Source organism: Abramis brama (assembly GCF_963993115.1).
Source record: "Abramis brama genome assembly, chromosome: 6".
Lineage (NCBI taxonomy): Eukaryota > Metazoa > Chordata > Actinopteri > Cypriniformes > Leuciscidae > Abramis > Abramis brama.
In genome coordinates, this window is record NC_139968.1 from 12,104,394 (window position 1) to 12,124,260 (window position 19,867).

General features: G+C 35.2%; 1 protein-coding gene across 3 annotated transcripts in view; it reads right to left on the bottom strand.

Annotated features, from left to right (window-relative positions):
* grip2b (glutamate receptor interacting protein 2b) overlaps positions 1 to 19,867 on the bottom strand; it is a gene marked incomplete at its 5' end in the record, with an annotated part of 126,390 nt that overhangs the window by 16,168 nt on the left and 90,355 nt on the right. For all 3 annotated transcript variants that reach the window (XM_084116299.1, XM_084116300.1, XM_084116301.1), the window contains 11 exons: positions 862 to 1,015; positions 1,100 to 1,282; positions 1,368 to 1,507; positions 4,194 to 4,338; positions 6,025 to 6,170; positions 7,505 to 7,568; positions 10,549 to 10,629; positions 10,762 to 10,907; positions 14,805 to 14,994; positions 16,354 to 16,506; positions 17,419 to 17,559. In XM_084116299.1, coding sequence (XP_083972425.1) covers positions 862 to 1,015; positions 1,100 to 1,282; positions 1,368 to 1,507; positions 4,194 to 4,338; positions 6,025 to 6,170; positions 7,505 to 7,568; positions 10,549 to 10,629; positions 10,762 to 10,907; positions 14,805 to 14,994; positions 16,354 to 16,506; positions 17,419 to 17,559 — 1,543 coding nt within the window. The remainder of the gene's footprint in view (positions 1 to 861; positions 1,016 to 1,099; positions 1,283 to 1,367; positions 1,508 to 4,193; positions 4,339 to 6,024; positions 6,171 to 7,504; positions 7,569 to 10,548; positions 10,630 to 10,761; positions 10,908 to 14,804; positions 14,995 to 16,353; positions 16,507 to 17,418; positions 17,560 to 19,867) is intronic.

The window sequence follows — 19,867 nt, forward strand, 5'->3', positions numbered from 1 at the left end:
AGCATTATTTATATAGTGTTATAGTATTTATTAATATTTTGAATTCGCTTTTATTTTTATATTTTATATTTTCTGTTTTAATTTTAATTTTATTTTAAGTTTTAGTAATTTTGCTTCTGTCATTTTTTTATTAGTTTTGGTATTTCAACATTTTTAGTTTTTTAGTCTTTTTTAACTGTTTTTTCTTGAACATTTTTTATAAACAGTTATGGTTACACAACACTTATATATCATAATAAAGAGACAAATAAGTCAATTTAAAATCCTGATTCAAACAGGAAAAAGTAAATAAATATAAAATAATTATATTTAGCTTAAGTTTTAATAAATTTAGTACTTTAACTTAAACCGGGTTCAGACTACACAATATTTTTGTCTATTATTATAATCTGTGTCAGATTTTTTTTGCCGATATCGATAACCGATAATTCTTTATATTTGAAAGCCAATAACCGATATATTGACTGATGAATCTAAATCCAAATTGTTATATCATTTTTAAGAGCCTAATTACAAAAACAAAAGTCTCACAATTAAATTCTCATTATAATTCCATGTAGCCTATATTGCACTTAACTATATTTTCCTTTTTTTGAAGTAATTCCAATCATATTTCAAGCAATTCAAAACCATCATGTTAAACAGTGTCACGTCTGAAGTGTCTCAGCTGAAGGAAATAACACATTATTTATCAGCTTAAATATATCGGCCAAATTTTCTCATCGGACCGATAACGCTAATACCGATATATCATGCATCCCTAATATTATTTATTTCGATGAATCGATTAATTATAGTAACACTGAATGGAAAGCACAGTATGAGTGTTAGGAGCTTGGAGAGCGTGACCTCCAGTCTCACCCGGCCGTTTTCTCCCAGTCGTCTTCGCTGAATCCCCCGTCACTGAAGGGGTAATTCTTGCGGCGGGCGGGGGGCGGAGTGCTGTTCCTCTGCTTGCTGTTACGCCACTCGTGAGGGTGTAGCGCTATCCCAGCAGCCTGATGGATGTAGGCACCTTTGGAGGACGCGGACGAGGTCAAAGGCTTTACTACGGCTGTCAATGGATCACCAGTCTGGAGATTTACGAGCCTGAACTCACCTTGGCTGCTGTACCCGCCGTCGATTCCCGAGCCGTCCCACGACTCCATCGCTGAATCCACGCTGGGGATGGTGGCGGAGTACATGTCCGACAGCTTGTTGGTCTTCTGCGAGTCGGTCATCTCGTCCTCGTTGTCGCTGAGCTCGGTATCGAGATCGTTCTCTTTATTTTTGTCATCTGGGTCTGAAGGGGGAGTTACAATTATCATATAGCCTATATATATTTCCATACAGAAGTTAAGCGTAGGATCCTGTTGTTTGCGACTCACCGTCGGTCTGTTTCTTGATCTTGAGTGTGACGGTTTCTCCTGCCATCTGCAGCAGGTGTATGGCTTCACTGAGCGGCTTGCCCTTCAGACTCACGCTGTTGATGGCCAGAATGCGATCTCCGACATGAATGGCTCCGGTCCTGAGAGAACAGACGACACCGCCATGCTGATAAACACACGCTGATACACACACACACTGATAAACACACACTGATAAACAACGGCGAATGGGCAATCTGGCCTTGAGGACTTTTAGAGAAGAAACTCGCACTTTAAAAATCGACCATCAGGGACATAAAGAGTCCATAGTTGGAGAAATAACTGTATATGCTGTATATGTATATGCACTTTGATGGATTGTACAGTGAGGAAAATAAGTATTTGAACACCCTGCTATTTTGCAAGTTCTCCCACTTGGAAATCATGGAGGGGTCCGAAATTGTCATCGTAGGTGCATGTCCACTGTGAGAGACATAATCTAAAAAAAAAAATCCAGAAATCACAATATATGATTTTTTAACTATTTATTTGTATGATACAGCTGCAAAAAAGTATTTGAACACCTGTCTATCAGCTAGAATTCTGACCCTCAAAGACCTGTTAGTCTGCCTTTAAAATGTCCACCTCCACTCCATTTATTATCCTAAATTAGATGCACCTGTTTGAGGTCGTTAGCTGCATAAAGACACCTGTCCACCCCATACAATCAGTAAGAATCCAACTACTAACATGGCCAAGACCAAAGAGCTGTCCAAAGACACTAGAGACAAAATTGTACACCTCCACAAGGCTGGAAAGGGCTACGGGGAAATTGCCAAGCAGCTTGGTGAAAAAAGGTCCACTGTTGGAGCAATCATTAGAAAATGGAAGAAGCTAAACATGACTGTCAATCTCCCTCGGACTGGGGCTCCATGCAAGATCTCACCTCGTGGGGTCTCAATGATCCTAAGAAAGGTGAGAAATCAGCCCAGAACTACATGGGAGGAGCTGGTCAATGACCTGAAAAGAGCTGGGACCACCGTTTCCAAGGTTACTGTTGGTAATACACTAAGACGTCATGGTTTGAAATCATGCATAGCACGGAAGGTTCCCCTGCTTAAACCAGCACATGTCAAGGCCCGTCTTAAGTTTGCCAATGACCATTTGGATGATCCAGAGGAGTCATGGGAGAAAGTCATGTGGTCAGATGAGACCAAAATAGAACTTTTTGGTCATAATTCCACTAAACGTGTTTGGAGGAAGAAGAATGATGAGTACAGTACCATCCCAAGAACACCATCCCTACTGTGAAGCATGGGGGTGGTAGCATCATGCTTTGGGGGTGTTTTTCTGCACATGGGACAGGGCGACTGCACTGTATTAAGGAGAGGATGACCGGTGCCACGTATTGCGAGATTTTGGGGAACAACCTCCTTCCCTCAGTTAGAGCATTGAAGATGGGTCGAGGCTGGGTCTTCCAACATGACAATGACCCGAAGCACACAGCCAGGATAACCAAGGAGTGGCTCTGTAAGAAGCATATCAAGGTTCTGGCGTGGCCTAGCCAGTCTCCAGACCTAAACCCAATAGAGAATCTTTGTAGGGAGCTCAAACTCCGTGTTTCTCAGCGACAGCCCAGAAACCTGACTGATCTAGAGAAGATCTGTGTGGAGGAGTGGGCCAAAATCCCTCCTGCAGTGTGTGCAAACCTGGTGAAAAACTACAGGAAACATTTGACCTCTGTAATTGCAAACAAAGGCTACTGTACCAAATATTAACACTGATTTTCTCAGGTGTTCAAAAACTTATTTGCAGCTGTATCATACAAATAAATAGTTAGAAAATCATACATTGTGATTTCTGGATTTTATTTTTTAGATTATGTCTCTCACAGTGGACATGCACCTACGATGACAATTTCAGACCCCTCCATGATTTCTAAGTGGGAGAACTTGCAAAATAGCAGGGTGTTCAAATACTTATTTTCCTCACTGTATGTAGCACATTCATTCTTGAATATTTTGAGTTAACATGACCAATATACAGTATGTGTTGCTTCACAGTGTTTTGTGTGTGTTGTGTTTGTGCGCGCGTGTGTAAGTGTGCCAAGATCTACAAATCACGAATCATAATTGTAGACTTGTGTGCTATATTTAAAATAATATAGAATCTAACTTTTAATTAATAAATGTGAGAAAAACAGTTTCATTGTAAGTACATAATTACTATTTTAATAATAATAATAATTATTATCATATTTTTAACTATTTCATATGACTGAATTACCCAGTTATTATTATTATTATTAATATTGCTTTTTCCAGTGATAACATTAAATTTTTTTTAATTAATAATAATTTATATATTTCCGCATAAGGCATAAGCTTAGGTTACCAGACAAAAGAGGTTAAAAAACTGGGAGAAAAAAGTTTAATTATGAATAATCGAATATTTCATTAATAATAATAATAATAATAATAATATGAACTTTAATAATATAATGATACTTAACAACAACAACAACAACAACAGCAACTAAGAAGAATAGTCTAAATTTACTGGTTTTATTCAAATAAAAAATATTTAATATAGCTGAATTACCCTGACTATTATTATTATTATTATTATTATGGCCACGTTTTGTCTTTTACACTATAGTGTGCTGTGCAACAATACGTATTATGAAATGCATAATCAAAAATCATTCAAAATGTGTGTATTTAATATTCAGGCTTTAGAATGTAAAGAGAGAGAGAGAGAGAGAGAGAGAGAGAGAGAGAGAGAGAGAGAGTGTATGTGCTGGTGTCTCTCTGTCACAGGGGTGTTTTGGGAGTCGACCCATCTGACCTCTCAGCGAGACCCCTCTTGGTCAGGCCTGAGATGATGATGGGGTCAAAGGGCTCCTCGGTGCCGGAGATGGTGATGCCCAGCGGGCCACCGTAGCGCTTCAGCTCCACCGTGTAGATGATGGAGCCGGACGACTCCTGCTCGTCTGGACACACACACACACAATGACACACATCTGACCAACTACTCTTAGATATCAGACACGCATTAAAAATCAACATATCATGAGTGAATGGTGAACACGATGTTCTCCTGGAGCTGTAAATAGACCCATCTGCTGACTCAACCCGCACAGTTTCACTTCTGAGGAACGACGAGACACTTCGTCTGCTGTTCTTCTGACCGCACACTGTGTTTCGCCTCATAACAAAACATGATAAATGTCTGAGATGTTGAAAGAACTCTGTCTATCATGTCAACAAAATAACTCAAGTGACACATAAAGGATATATACACTGTGTCATTTTTATCGTTTTGATGACTTCAATATTATAAATGCAGAAAATAGCAACAAAGAAAGAGTGGATAAATGTTTGATTGACAGTGTTGAACATCAGGGTTTTGTCATTAGTTGCATCCTTGGATAAGAGAATCTTTAACATTTTATGTAGTTCTACTGACACCTACTGGTTGAATGTTGAAGGACACATTGATGCGCTTTCAGTGTGATTTTCAGTATGATTTGAAATGGTTTTAATCAAAATAGGGTTGGTTCATTTATTTTGGATTGACTGATTGACTTTGGAACAACTTTGTTTTTGCTTAATGAAATTAAAGCATTTAACCAGCTCATATTTCATATTACATTTTTTTTCTAAAAGGCAAACATAATTATATATATATGTATTTATATTTATATTTCTAAGAGGCAAAACAACCTTTTATTATATTTTTTTTTTCTTTTTTTTTTTTTTTACAATTTATCAGCATAAATGATAAAGTTTTGATAAATGATAAAAGATGAGAATGTTAAATTATAATTATATCTTAAATTACGTGTAATATATGTATATGATAAATGATCCAACAAAATAAAAAAATGATTTACTTTTATAAGAGACAAAAATATGAAAAAATAAAAAAATAGATTTATCTTTATAAGAGGCAAAAACAATCATATAAAATAATAAAATAAAAAATAACTATATCAGATAAACAACATATTTTTAAGTTTATATATATATATATATATTATATACATTTTAATTTTATTTTATTATATATAAATTATCACTTTAAATAAAAAGATTTTAAGTGATGTTTAAGGCAAAACAAGTATATATATATATATATATATATATATATATATATATATATATATATATAAAATAAAATATAAGAAAATACAATTTAGAATTCATCTTTCTAAGGGGGAAATATAAGAGGCCAAAACCATAAATAAGATAAACAATGAATAAAATAAAAATGGATTTATATTTCTAAGAGGCAAAAATAAATATACATAAATATATACTGTATATATATATATATATATATATATATATATATATATATATATATAATGCAATGTATGTTATTTAAATGGTAAACTACCATCATGATAATGTTTGTCATCCTGATGTATTTTTTTTATCTACTACATTGTAATAATTTAAATCACTGTTGAAAATCTTCTAAGAGAATATTGATAAAGAGAAGGGAACTCAAAAGCCCAAAACAGCCAAATACACAGTCATCCTAAAAAAATAGGTTTTTCATAAAAGCTAAATATATTTCCCCATTTCTTTCTTTTAAAAAAGGAACTGATGAGCTTCACGTGTTCTTCACAGGTTTAGTGGGATGGACTGCGGGTCCACATCAGCACACACACCCGAGTTGTCCTCATCCTTGCGGATTTTGAGTTTGACCAGGTCTTCGCTGAGCTGGAGGATCTGGACGGCGTCTTCCATGGAGCAGTTCTCCAGGCGGATGTTATCTATGGCTAGCAGCTTGTCTCCGGGCTCCAGAGTTCCTGTTCTGCAGGAAAAAAACATCAAATGCTCTTCAGTCCCACAGACAAACCTGAGGAGCGAGTCCTCGACAAACTCTGCACTTCTTTTTTCTTTCTCCAAACGAGAAAGGATAGAACGAGTATTTACGATACAATTTTGATTATAAAATATCAACTTTATATAATAAAGCATGTAAAGAAAGCACTCTATTTGACTGTAATAAATCATATATGGAGTTCGTCACCCCCTACTGGACATTACATAATAATGTAATCGATGATAATTCTAATTTGTCTGTGGAATATTTCAGGATTCGATATCATGTATAAAATTTTATTTTATAGATTCCAAATATAATATGAATATAAAAATGTTAAGTCTTAAAATAAAGCAGATACGATTTAAGGGATTTATATTTCTAAGAAACAAAAACAAATTATATAAAATAAAATAATAAAATAAAATAAAATAAAATAAAATGGGCATACATTTCTAAGAGCAAAAACCTTAAAAATAATAAAATAATTTACATTTTTATATTTAGAAGAAAAACTAAAAAAAAAGTATATATAAAATGAAATAGGGCTCATTTCTGAAATCATTTTTTAAATCTCATTTTTTTATATATAAAAATAACAATAATAATTGTTTTAGCTCTTAAATATATAAATCATGTTTTTTTATTTTATAAATATATGTTTAAATAAATGTATTTAAATATATCTAAATAAAACGGATATACATTTCTAGGACAAAATCACACACTCACACACACATACACATACACAACACACACTCACAGACACTCACAAACACAGACAAACACACACACACACGCACGCACGCACGCACACACACACACACACACACACACACACACAGACACATACACATATACAACACACACTCACAGACACTCACAAATACAGACAAACACACACGCGCGCACACACGCACACACACACACACACTCTCTCTCACACACACACACACACACACACACATGGATTTATATTTATAAGAGCAAAAATACTTCAGAATCAGATATCATGTTTCAAATTTAATTTGATATTTTCCACGTATAATCTGAATATTATCATTTTAAGTCTTAAAATAAAAATAAATAAATATAATTTTATATATATTTATATTTCTAAGAAGCAAAACTAATTACATATAAAATAAAATTGATTTATATTTCTAAGACCAAGTATATTTATAGGGATTTATATTTCTAAGAGGCAAAAACAATTATATAAATTAAAATGATAAAAATAAATAATAGGATTTATATTTAGGATCATCTTTCTATAGGATCATAAACATTTTAAAAGTGTTTTTGGCAGTGTGTGTTCATACCTGTGGGCCATGCTGCCTTTTTTAATGTCAGAGATGATAAGAGGCTCTCCTGGTTTCTTACTGGCTGCAGAAAGATGGGAAAACAGCAGTGTTTCAGTGTGACACACACACACACACTAAAACACCCCCCCACAAACACGGTTTCAAGGCAAAAGTCAAAACTGGATCCAGCATAAGCTTGAGAAAGACGTTCAGAGGGAATATTTTGTGCAGATAGAATAAAACATTTCAAGACCAAAATTCCACCACAAGTGTAAAAATACCCATCATCCATTGGCTGGTTTGGCTTTCTAACAGATGCAAATGAACTCACTAGTGATTTCAAGTGAAATAAGAAGGTTTTTCCCCAGTTGATCATGGGTGATGAGAGTATCCTCCATGAAAAAGTGCCGTGGCACACGGTGCTTTGATATATATCATGAAATTTAAATAGTACTCAAAGCTAATTCGAAGAATATCATGGTAATACAGAGGATCCGAAAACCACGTTTCACATCTCAAGATTTGGTCTGAAGAGCTGGAACACACACAATGCTCTCCGCCTGAGGCTGCTGAAAACACACGACACATCATCCGTTATGTTCAGATACTCAGCAGAAAGTATTTCTGGGAGAAAGATTTAACTGGGCGAGAGATGAAGAGAGAGAGCCAGAGGAAAGAGGATGATCTTACAGTCACAATCAAGCTTGACTGCAGTTCACAGGCTCCTTCAAGCTGGGCCAGAAGAACCAAAGTTACATATAAATCAGTCATATAAAATCGAATAAATTACATGAACATTTAAAATAATAATTAGCGTTGCACCAAAATGAAAATTCTGGGCCGAAACCGGAGATTTTGCATGCACTTGGCCGAAAATCGATTTTTTTACATATTTATTTTGTATAACTGTATAAATATTAGATTTTTAAATGAATTGCATGAATTTAATGAATTGAAAAACAAAACAATAAAATAAATTATATATAATAATAAATTAAATAGTGCATTTATTTTCGCCAATGGATTCGATTTTCAGGGAACTGTAATGATAAAATGAATCGTTTGAAGATGTGTACTTTGAATACGAAATTATGATGGCAAATGAAATGAATAGGAAATGACTAATGACACTAAATTAAAATATAAAATAACACAACAAATCAATAATATATAGAAAAAATGTAATTAAATGAAAATGTAAAATAATAATGCAATAATATAATAATATATAATAAAAAATATAAAATAATAAATTAAACACTATTTTTTTAATCCAATAGATTAGACTTTGAAGTAACTGTACTAATAAAATTAGTCCTTCGAAAGCAAAAATATGCACTTTTAATAAAATGTTATTATTGTTTGATGGCGAATTAAATGTACGCAAAATGACTAAACACTAAATTTACATAATAATATATAATACATCAGTAATCATCTAAAATAATAACAAAATAAAACATTTATTTATTTATTTTCTGTGAACACATTTACTAATGAAGTGATAAAAGTGTCTGTTAAAAATATATGCAGTAAATATGCTTAAAAATGTATACCTTATGCAACTAGCTATTTACAATATTATTGTGTGTATTTGTACAAAATGCATTTGTCACTGAAGAGATTCATTCAAAAAACTCTGATTCATCCAGTAAAGAAACAAGTAAAGTGTATAATTGAGTCATTGAATCATTCATTCAAGAGATTCGTTCAAAAAAACGCTGATTCATCCAGTAATGAAACAAGTGTATGAGTGAGTCATTGAATCATTCATTCAAGAGATTTGTTCAAAAACACTGATTCATCCAGTAATGAAACAAGTGTATGAGTGAGTCATTGAATCATTCATTCAAGAGATTCGTTCAAAAACGCTGATTCATCCAGTAATGAAACAAGTGTATGAGTGAGTCATTGAATCATTCATTCAAGAGATTTGTTCAAAAAACACTGATTCATCCAGTAATGAAACAAGTGTATGAGTGAGTCATTGAATCATTCATTCAAGAGATTTGTTCAAAAAACGCTGATTCATCCAGTAATGAAACAAGTGTATGAGTGAGTCATTGAATCATTCATTCAAGAGATTTGTTCAAAAAACGCTGATTCATCCAGAAATGAAACAAGTGGAGCCTTTATGAGCGAGTCATTGAATCATTCATTACATTTTTTTAAATAGACCACAGAAATTAACATTTTGTCAGAACATATTCTAATGACATGTTATTTTGTTTGGTTGTCTGTTCAGAATCGCGGGAGAATCGTGATCTCTATTTGAAACAAAAAAATCGTGAATCTAAATTTCTCTAGAATCATGCAGCTCTATTTCAAACTCTATTCATACCTTCAAAGTGCATCTTACGCATTACTATACGCCAAGTACAGTAAGATGTCTAAGACGTCTGAAGGACGAGATAAGAATTGTACTTAAACTTTCAGGCTCTGAATCTGTCAGAAGTGCTTCTGCTTTAGTCCTTTGACTGACGGACACACTTCTTGTGCACGTGGCAAAGCTTGAGATTCAAATCAACCCTCGTGCAAGTAAAATACAAGTTTAACGGCCCATGATCCCTTAGTGTAAAGAAGCTTCAGAGGAACGTCAGATGGAAAGAAGCCAGACAGACGCAAGAGCTCTTCTTGAGTAAACAAGCCCACGGAAAGCCTGGGAGAGCAGCGTAAACACTTCCTCAGAGAAGGGGCTCGGTTTATCAGTGCTAATATAACTTCATGACATGGACGAGATGGGATGTGCCGTATCGGGTGGCCTGGATATGAACACGCTCCATGAGGAAAACCGATCCGTGTTTGGTGACACAGAACATGACGACTGGAGTGGATGTCAAAACATTTGTATGAGGTTTATGTCTTTAGGGATATCAAATTTAACTACATCTCTGTGAGTTTGAAGAGTGAAACGGAGAATGGAAAAATAGGCCAGGGAGAGAACATCTTAAATCTTAAAATCTCCACAGAAAAAAAGATTCAAAGGGAATTGAATGAAAATGAAAACATCAGGAAAGCAAACTAAATGAAGAATATAGATGTCAAGATTATTCAGGTCTTACCACTGATAGTGATGCCCAGCTCCACTCCTCTTTTCTTCTGCAGCTTCACATGGAAAGTTCCACTGCTAGGCACGACAGATTCTGGCCATTCAGCAAAGTAAGTAATAAATTATGTTGAAACACAAATACCGATTTTCAATCAAATACCAATAGAAACTGAAATAGTTCATGTTTTATGAACTCTCCGTGGAAATCACGGGAAAGCTCACTAACCTGCCACATCAAACTCAATCTCTAGTGTGACCTTATTGGCCAGAGCAGCATCTCGGAGCAGCTGATTGGCCTCTTCCAGCGTTCCATCTTCTGTAGGAATTCCATTGATGGATAAGACTCTGTCTCCAACCTGGAGAAGCCCACACCTGCCAATCAAAATGAGAGAAGTACTAAAAAGCTCAAGAAATATTGGTGGTTTCTTGTTTTCTTCATCCAGTGATTGATTTTAATTGACCTATCGGTAAGCCCCTCCCCTTGAACGCAGGTGAGCCAATGGCAGTTGGGTATCAGTTGCACGGGGACCGGAACTCGGACATCTTTAGGTTTCGGCGCCATAGAGAAATATTGGAAGATCTGAAGCACTTTCTATGCTAAAAAAAATGGTAATGGAATTTATTTTATTACATTTCTTAAACCCAAACAAGACAGAGCAAAATGTCTGCTTTGGATTACGCTGTGTATTAATCCAATGATGTGGGCGCAGTAACCTGGTTCCTTAAGGATTCAACCCCAATCCCAATCAAGACGAAAACGTCCATGCTAACGTATAAACCTAAATAGCTAACTGTGCTCATGTCATGTACAGACTGGTTTACAATTCAGTGCCTCTCCATGTATATTAAACTGGCTAAATGTAAATTAATTTAATCTTACTCTGCGGTACATGTGTTCAACAGTGTTGATCCTGCGATCGTGACGACCGTAACATGAGGCTTCTCCCGCTTGCATTGCGATCTGATTCATTTGGAAGACCCTTGCTTCCAAATGAATCTTGTTACCTACCGTATTTATTTTTAAAATCTTTTATATATCCCTCCATGGTATATTTAAGTCCTGCATGAATGCTCCTCGGCAAGAGGTGGTCGTTCTGTGTCTTGGGACAAGGTTTTCACACTGACAGCTGCCATTGAATGACAGTTAGCAACTCTATTTGTTTGTCCGAGTTCGCAACAGTAACTAAGGGGGGCGGGGCTTACCGATAGGTCAATTGGGCGGTTCTTGGCCAAAATAAGGTGTAATGTGGACCAGACTTCATGCAAATAGTCACAAGTCTGACTGTACAAAACTAATGTCAATATAAAAAGTTGATTTTATCAAACATGAACAACAAAAATGCATGACTTACAATAAGCATATTGTATTCACATGGTTCTAAATGCAAGCCCAATGTCACTGTGGGAAGCCGTGTATGTATGGATGACAACAACTGACCTGACATTTAGTGACTTCAAGGCCAAACACCACAAATGTCACACACTGCCACAGTACAATACAGCTCAACACACATCAGATCACTCGCTTCATGGTACAACAATCTCACACCAGGACTGACTCACGCACTGAGCTACAAAAACAAACAGAAACGGACACATTTACAGGTTTGAATATATATGGGGAGTTTGTTTAGGTTCTCATCCAGTGACAGCAAATAAAAGTAGAGCTTGACTCTGTCATGGTGAGGCATTTTCTTGTGTTGGGTTTGCTGATATTAGAGAGAATGTGTGGATGAAGTTAGCAAATTGTTAACAAAACAGCTAAAAAAACACCTTTGTATGAACTTAGTCTCAGATGTTTCTCCTAAAATTCCTACAAAGAGACCTAAATTATTGACATAAATTAAGAGTTTTGGATAGAGCAATAGTTAGCCAAACGCTAGCAAAAGGTTAGCAAAGCAGCAGATGTAGCACATTTGTCTCAGATGCTTATCCTAAACTTCCTTTGGATGAATAAAAAGAAACAAGACCATCGTTGATATGCAACAAGAACTTATAACTATGGTTAGCAAAATGTTAGCAAAACAGCTGAAATAACACCTTTGTATGAAATGATACCTACATTGCTGAAATGCAGTAAGAGTTATAGAGTGAACAATAGTTACTGTGGCCAGCTAAACGCTAGCAAAAGTTAGCAAAGCAGCAGATGTAGCACCTTTGTCTCAGATGCTATCCCCTTTGGACAAATAAAAAGAGACCCAAATGAGACAATTGTTGACAGACAGTAAAAACTTAGAGCTATAGTTAGCAAAATGCTAGCAAACGTTAGAGTAACAAATCAGCTGAGAAGGCACATTTTTATTAACTTAGCCTCAGATTTTTCTCCATTCTGGTAGACAAATAAAAAGTGACCCATGAGACAATCTTTGACATGCAAGAAGCATTTAGAGCTACAGTTAACCAAATTGAAGCATAGCAAAACAGCTGAGACCGTCTGTGGCAACTTAGTTTCGGATGTTATGATTTTCTGGATAAATAAAAAGAGACCGTGAGACAATTGTTGGCATGCAATAAGAGTTAGACTTAGCCAAATGTTAAAAGTTAGCAAAGCAAAACTTATTTTCAGATATTTCTTATAAAATATCTTTGGACAAATAGTAAGAGACCCAAATGAGACAAGCAAAATGTTAGTAAAAGTTAACAAAGCTGTTGATGCATAGCTGCCAACTCTCACGCATTCACCGTGAGACACACGCAATTGACACTTTTCACACGCTCTCACGCCACACATCCATTTTCTCACACATCGCGAAGCAAAGAGGACCGACAGACTAGACAGAGCAGGTTACTTATGATATAAAAAAAATCTCAGCTCTCAGATTCTGTCACTTTTATTACGAAATTCAGACAATAAATACCGTTTTGGCGCTTGTAATTGTGACGCGACAGATCCCTAGCGGCACGTGACCCGATCATCTCTAGCTGATAGTAGGCCTAAATAACGTTAAACACGAATGAACACTGTTGAAAGATACAGTAGCCTACAACAACTTACCGAAATGTATATTCCTCATACATAATATCGACCAATCAATCAAACAAAGGGGTCAATAAAACAGCTGGAGAATGTCACATAACATTTACCTCAGGAAAGCCATTTGATGACCATAATATGGGCTATAGCAGGTTAGTTGGCTAGAAAAAAAGAGCTATAGAGAGTATTTTGCTAAATATGTGTACTATATTGCATTATATTTAATTTGTGTTATTTTTAACCTTAAATAATACTGCCAGCTGATAGGGCTCTCTGTATGTTTACAGCATTAGGTGAGTTGTTTTTTTCTTGAGAAAAATGAATGCCTATCTTGTGTAGCCTACCTAATATTTATCCAAATGAGTCAATATTAAATCAAATCACAATAATTGAATTGAATTGAAATAATAAAAAAACATTTATGCTAACACATAAATTAATGCTATCACATAAATCTCACTCCAAGCAAAACTCAAAAGTTGGCAGCTATGGTTGATGTAGCAACTCAGTCTCAGATGTTTCTCCAAAATATCTTTGGACAAACACAAAGAGACCCAATTGAGACAATTGTTGACATGCAATATGAGTTTGGAGCTATAAAATGAAAGTGGCTCTCATCTGCTCTCAGAACAATCTGATGAGAAATGTTGAGATTTTGAACTTCTGATTGAAGACTTTGGTATCTTGGCATATCCAAGAGCTGTTTGAGAATCACTGAGATCTCTTATGAAACTCTAGTTGTGACGTGAGATTATGGGGTCTTTTTCTCAGGAGAAACATCTGAGAAGCATACTGTAAGCTAGGATCCATTCGCTCTCCATTTAGTATCAAAGCTGTCTAAGAAAACGCATGTTCAGATGAGATGTTGATGCACTTTCTTTCCAGTGGATAGATTTTAGTTTTGGAGACCCTTCCTAAACTTTTCCCTCCCTTTTAACACAAAATGCAACAGTGACACATTCCAGTCTCTTAATATATAAAAAATTAATGCCTCTTTCTTAAACGTTGCTGATAAAAGGCGTGATTTTTGCTGTGTGAGCCTCCTGCCGAGTGTTGACCCAGATTCTGAGGTAATATCAACACACATCCAGCTTGATCATTTTCAAGCGCCTCTCTCCGAGACAGTGTACGCCTGCTCTGTCGTACGGCATAATCTTTAAAAAAAAAAATAGAAGTCTTTACAAGATCTGGTTGCATTTTTAACGGATCCTCAGTCTGCTGTGGCACCGAATAGTGTTTTTATATGTGCATGATTGAGCATGGATATAACGGTTGAGTTAAAGTTTGGGACGTACCTTTCGGCCGAGCTGTCCGGCTCGATGAAGCGTATAAGAGGGGGTGCAGAGAGGGTCTCTGTCGCAAATATTCCACCTTGTAGCTGAACCCCAAAACCATTGAGAGGGTCTCCTCTCAGAGTGACCTCACTGGACTCTGTGTGGACTATCTGACCACCAGGGCCCACAGAACTTGAGGCTAAAGACACGGCTAAACAGAAAGAAACATCAACACAGAGGTATCATTAATGTACTGGATTTAACCCATTAAGGGACCATTCACAGAACATGTTTTTGCATTTAAAAACACGAGGCATAGGGAAATGGAATGGAAAAAAAACCCCTGCAAGGTGTAGAGATGCATTTAAAAAAAAGTTGAACTACTGTGTCATGCACAAGACACAAACGCAATGGTCGAACAAGCTGTTGTTTACACACACACACACACAAAAAACGAGTTCTGTGTGAACAGTCCCTAAAAGTGAAACTATTTCCAAAACCTAGTGAAAAATCTATGCAAGATGGAGGAATGAAGCAAGATGTGTTGTTAGTGCTTTTTGTTGCTAGCTTAGCAACATGCTAACATTTCTACAAGTAAAAATTGTTTTATTGCTAGATAAAAACAGTTGAATAACAAGTAGACTAGTTAGACTGTGTTTCTAACAGTGCTTAGAGTACTGTGTTGTTAGCTTAGCAACATGCTAACATCTAACTAAAAGTTCAATCGACAGATAAATAGGTCAGTCTAATTAAAAAATGGATTATTTACCCAATAATCGTGTGCGCTAGGTATTGCTTAGTTGTGTCTAGAGTTCTGAGTCATTAGCTTAGCAATATGCTAACATTTGTAGGTAAGTAAAAAGTTTAATTGACATAAAAAATAGTTAAACTAATTAAAAACAGACTATTTAGCCAATATCTGCATGCTATGTTGCCTAACAGTGCTTATGGTGCATTCAAATCCTTCTGGGAAGTTTGTATTTATAGTTGGGAAGTTGTAATTACGGTGTCAGGTGCGCTTAAACCAGTTTGGTCTGAGCAAGACCTTTTCTACAAAAAAAGCAGCAAGATTTTTTAAATACAATATGATGAATTAAGAATACTCATCAAGTGTGTTTTTGCTTTTTTATGTATTTATTGAATTTATGAAGGTGTTGTAAACTGGCTTGTATCTATATTTTATCATAATTGCGATATGCTATCATATTTTGTACATGCAACTTAGCTAGTTGAGTCCACCATGTTTTCTTACTTACACGGCGCAAACTCTGAGGCTCAGTTTCTTCACTTGTAATTCCGAATTTTTTGGTGGCATTCATATGCGTTCAACCTGTAAAAATGATCTTTCCAACATGACTTGAATGCACTAATAGACTACTGTGTAATTAGCTTAGCAACATGCTAACTTTAATTGAATCAGTCAGGTGTATATTCTGTATGAAAAGCCATTTAAAAGCCTACTTAGAGGATTACAAATCAGTCATTTATAAGATATAATTTAGTTACTATGCTGTCTTAGACCCTTTCAAGCAGAAAATATCACAACATTAAAACCGATCCAGTCACCTACAGGAGCTCTTGTGCTCTTTTTTCCGCTGTCTCCTCTTTAGCATGGAGTTGCGCGGGCTCATGGGAGGAGCAGCCCGGGGCAGCGTGCTGGAACCCTGGCTGGTCATGCCCGATGTGGTGGTGGACCCAGGAGAGAAGTTAGTGCAGACTAAAGCTAAGGAGAAGAGAGTGGAAAACAGAGAGAAACTCAGGCAGTGTAACTGTATTTTAAAAAAAAATAATCAAAGAGATGGCAATGGTCCAATTGACTGAGTGGCTCACTGCAGGTTAATGATCCATATTCTATTGGTCCCTTGCTAGTCTTTGCAGATCTATCCACTCCTCTATGCATTTGTTATTTAAGGGGATGTTATATTCGATTTGGAGGCAACCACTGGGAGTTGGATGTCTGGGTTAAGAACAATTTTCCATATAAACGTAATGCCATTTCACAAGTAAAAGAAGATGGATGATAGAGAAATAGATTTCATGAAGAAAATGTGAAAACTAAATTGTAAAAACAAAACAAAAAACACTGCAAAATTGTGCTGTCACATTAGCAACATTTCGTCCATTGTTTATTGTCAATGTAGCGATGTACCAAGCACCTTTCCTTTGGTCAATGTGGCAAATTCAAGGTGCGTGACCAACTTGAACACTTAATCGAATGGGACGCTAGCCAAAAAAAAAAATCTAATTACACTTAAAATAATTGTTTTTCCAAAGATAGTTTATGTCATTTTAGGTAGTTTTTTCAATAAGTTTGGTTTTAGTTAGTTATTTGATGCTATAAAAACAGGGTGTAATGTCATGATTGTCAGCTGTCGGGACTCTAGCTACGAACAACATAATCAGCAACGACCGTTCCTGGGATCTTTTGGCTTTATTTTTCTACAGTAGAAGGAAGAGGAGAATTGTCAATTTTGATTTCATGGTGACTTTAAATGAGTGTATATCATCCGGGAAAATTTCGCAGTGGGACCGCACTTTAATGCCCATTTAAAATTTGCAGTATTTTTACTGCGTTTGAAAATACTCATTGTAAAAGGGGATAACTGTAACTTTAAAAATGATTTATTGTGGTTACATTTGCAGTAATCCTGAGAGCTGGATGGGTTACTGGAAGCAGAGGTCCATGTCGATGTCTTGCAGTGACCAGGATGTTGAGAATGGCAGTAGTTCACACAGGGGTCCCAGCAGTGCGGGTGGTCACTTTTCTGAACTTTCACTAAACACACAAAATGAATGACTAAATTGAGTTGAGAAATGAATTACATGCTTCTCAGAATAAATAATGACAAAATGGTTAAAAACATTTTTTTTTTTACATATGCAACTTTATGTACTCCAACTATGTGGTGTTCTTTAAATATTGTTCTCATTAATACTCATTTGAACACTGAAATCCATCATTTGGAGTCTTGAGGGTCTGTTGAAGTCGCATTATCGTCTCTAATACTGGTCTGTGGAAAATGAATGTGCATGCAAAACAATGAGAAAGCTCATTAGCAAACAGGCTAATGAAGTCCTGCTGCTAGAGGCAGGCCGTATAATTGAGTGCCTCTGTTTGTGCTTGTTCTCATTTGTTCTGGAGGACTGCAGTATCTCCAAGCTCTTATAATGCAGTAAGTCTGACAGTAGCAGAAGACTGAATTTAAAAGACAGTATAATTTATTTGATAAATTAATCAAGCACACTTGAACAAGTAATTTATTGCAGGGCAGTGGTTTTGGACCCAGATTCTGGACATCAAGTGACGACCAAATGCAGAATCACAATTGTTTATCACACAAAATGAATTAAAAATGTGCTGAAAAAAATAAAATGTAAAAGTATTAATATTACCATAGACTGCGAAAGCCTACCAATTGGCAACATTATTAATAAAACATAGGCTGAATATTACGATTGTAATTATGACAGCCTCACAAGTCCAAAGATGGCACTGATGTAAATAAGGTCTATATCTTGTAATTGAGACTTTATTTCTCATAACTGGGAATTTATTTCTCCTAATTGCGACTATATCAAAATTGCGACAGCATTTCTCGTAACTGCGACTATCTTGTACTTGTGCCTTTTTATTCATGATTGCAACTTAATTTTACAAAATTTGACTTTATTTCTCATAATTGTGACTATAACTAATGTGTGATTTTTTATCTCATAATTGTAAATATTTCCCATAATTGAGTCCTATTCTTATAACTGGGACATTATTTCTCGCAATTGCGACTATATATCTCATAATTTCTCATAATTGCGACTTATTTTTAATTATTTTATTATTTTGTGAATGGGACTCTGATTGGTTTATTGCACGTAGAGCCCAAAGCACACCCATTACTCATTAAGAGAATAGGGTCAACCCTTTTAGACCATGCACCGGTTGCGCCGACCATTTTTCCCATCGTTAAACTAGCAAAAGTGGATTCGGACTATTGTAATTGTGACTATCTCATAAATGTGACTATTGTAATTGTGACTATATCTCATAAATGTGACTATTGTTATTGTGACTATATCTCATAAGTGTGACTATTGTTATTGTTACTATCTCATAAATGTGACTATTGTAATTGTGACTATATCTCATAAATGTGACTATTGTAATTTTGACTATATCTCATAAATGTGACTATCTCATAAATGTGACTATTGTAATTGTGACTATATCTCATAAATGTGACTATCTCATAAATGTGACTATTGTTATTGTGACTATATCTCATAAATGTGACTATTGTTATTGTGACTATATCTCATAAATGTGACTTTATTGTAATTGTTACTATCTCATAAATGTGACTATTGTAATTGTGACTATATCTCATAAATGTGACTATTGTAATTTTGACTATATCTCATAAATGTGACTATCTCATAAATGTGACTATTGTAATTGTGACTATATCTCATAAATGTGACTATCTCATAAATGTGACTATCTCATAAATGTGACTATTGTTATTGCGACTATATCTCATAAATGTGACTATTGTTATTGTGACTATATCACATAAATGTGACTATTGTAATTGTGACTATATCTCATAAGTGTAACTATTGTAATTGTGACTATATCTCATAAATGTGACTTGTAATTGTGACTATATCTCATAAATGTAACTATTGTAATTGTGACTATATCTCATAAATGTGACTATTGTAATTGTGAATATATCTCATGATTGCGACTTGTACCTGTGACTTAATTTCTCTTTTTTTATCATTTGTACATTATTTCTTGTAATTGTTACTGTATATCTCACAATTGTGACTATATCTCATAATAAATTATGATTTCTCACAATTGCACTTTTATTTCTCGTAACCTGCAAGACTTTTAAACTATCTTTTTATATTTTCTCTGAAGTGGAAACAAGTACATTAAATGTATTCTACATATTCTAAATGTATTCTATAGAATACATAACTATACATAAAAATACATAAAATACAAACCTTCTGCAGATAATAATTTAGATATTTGAACTTATTACTGAACCTAACATGCTTAGTATATTTTCCCTGCT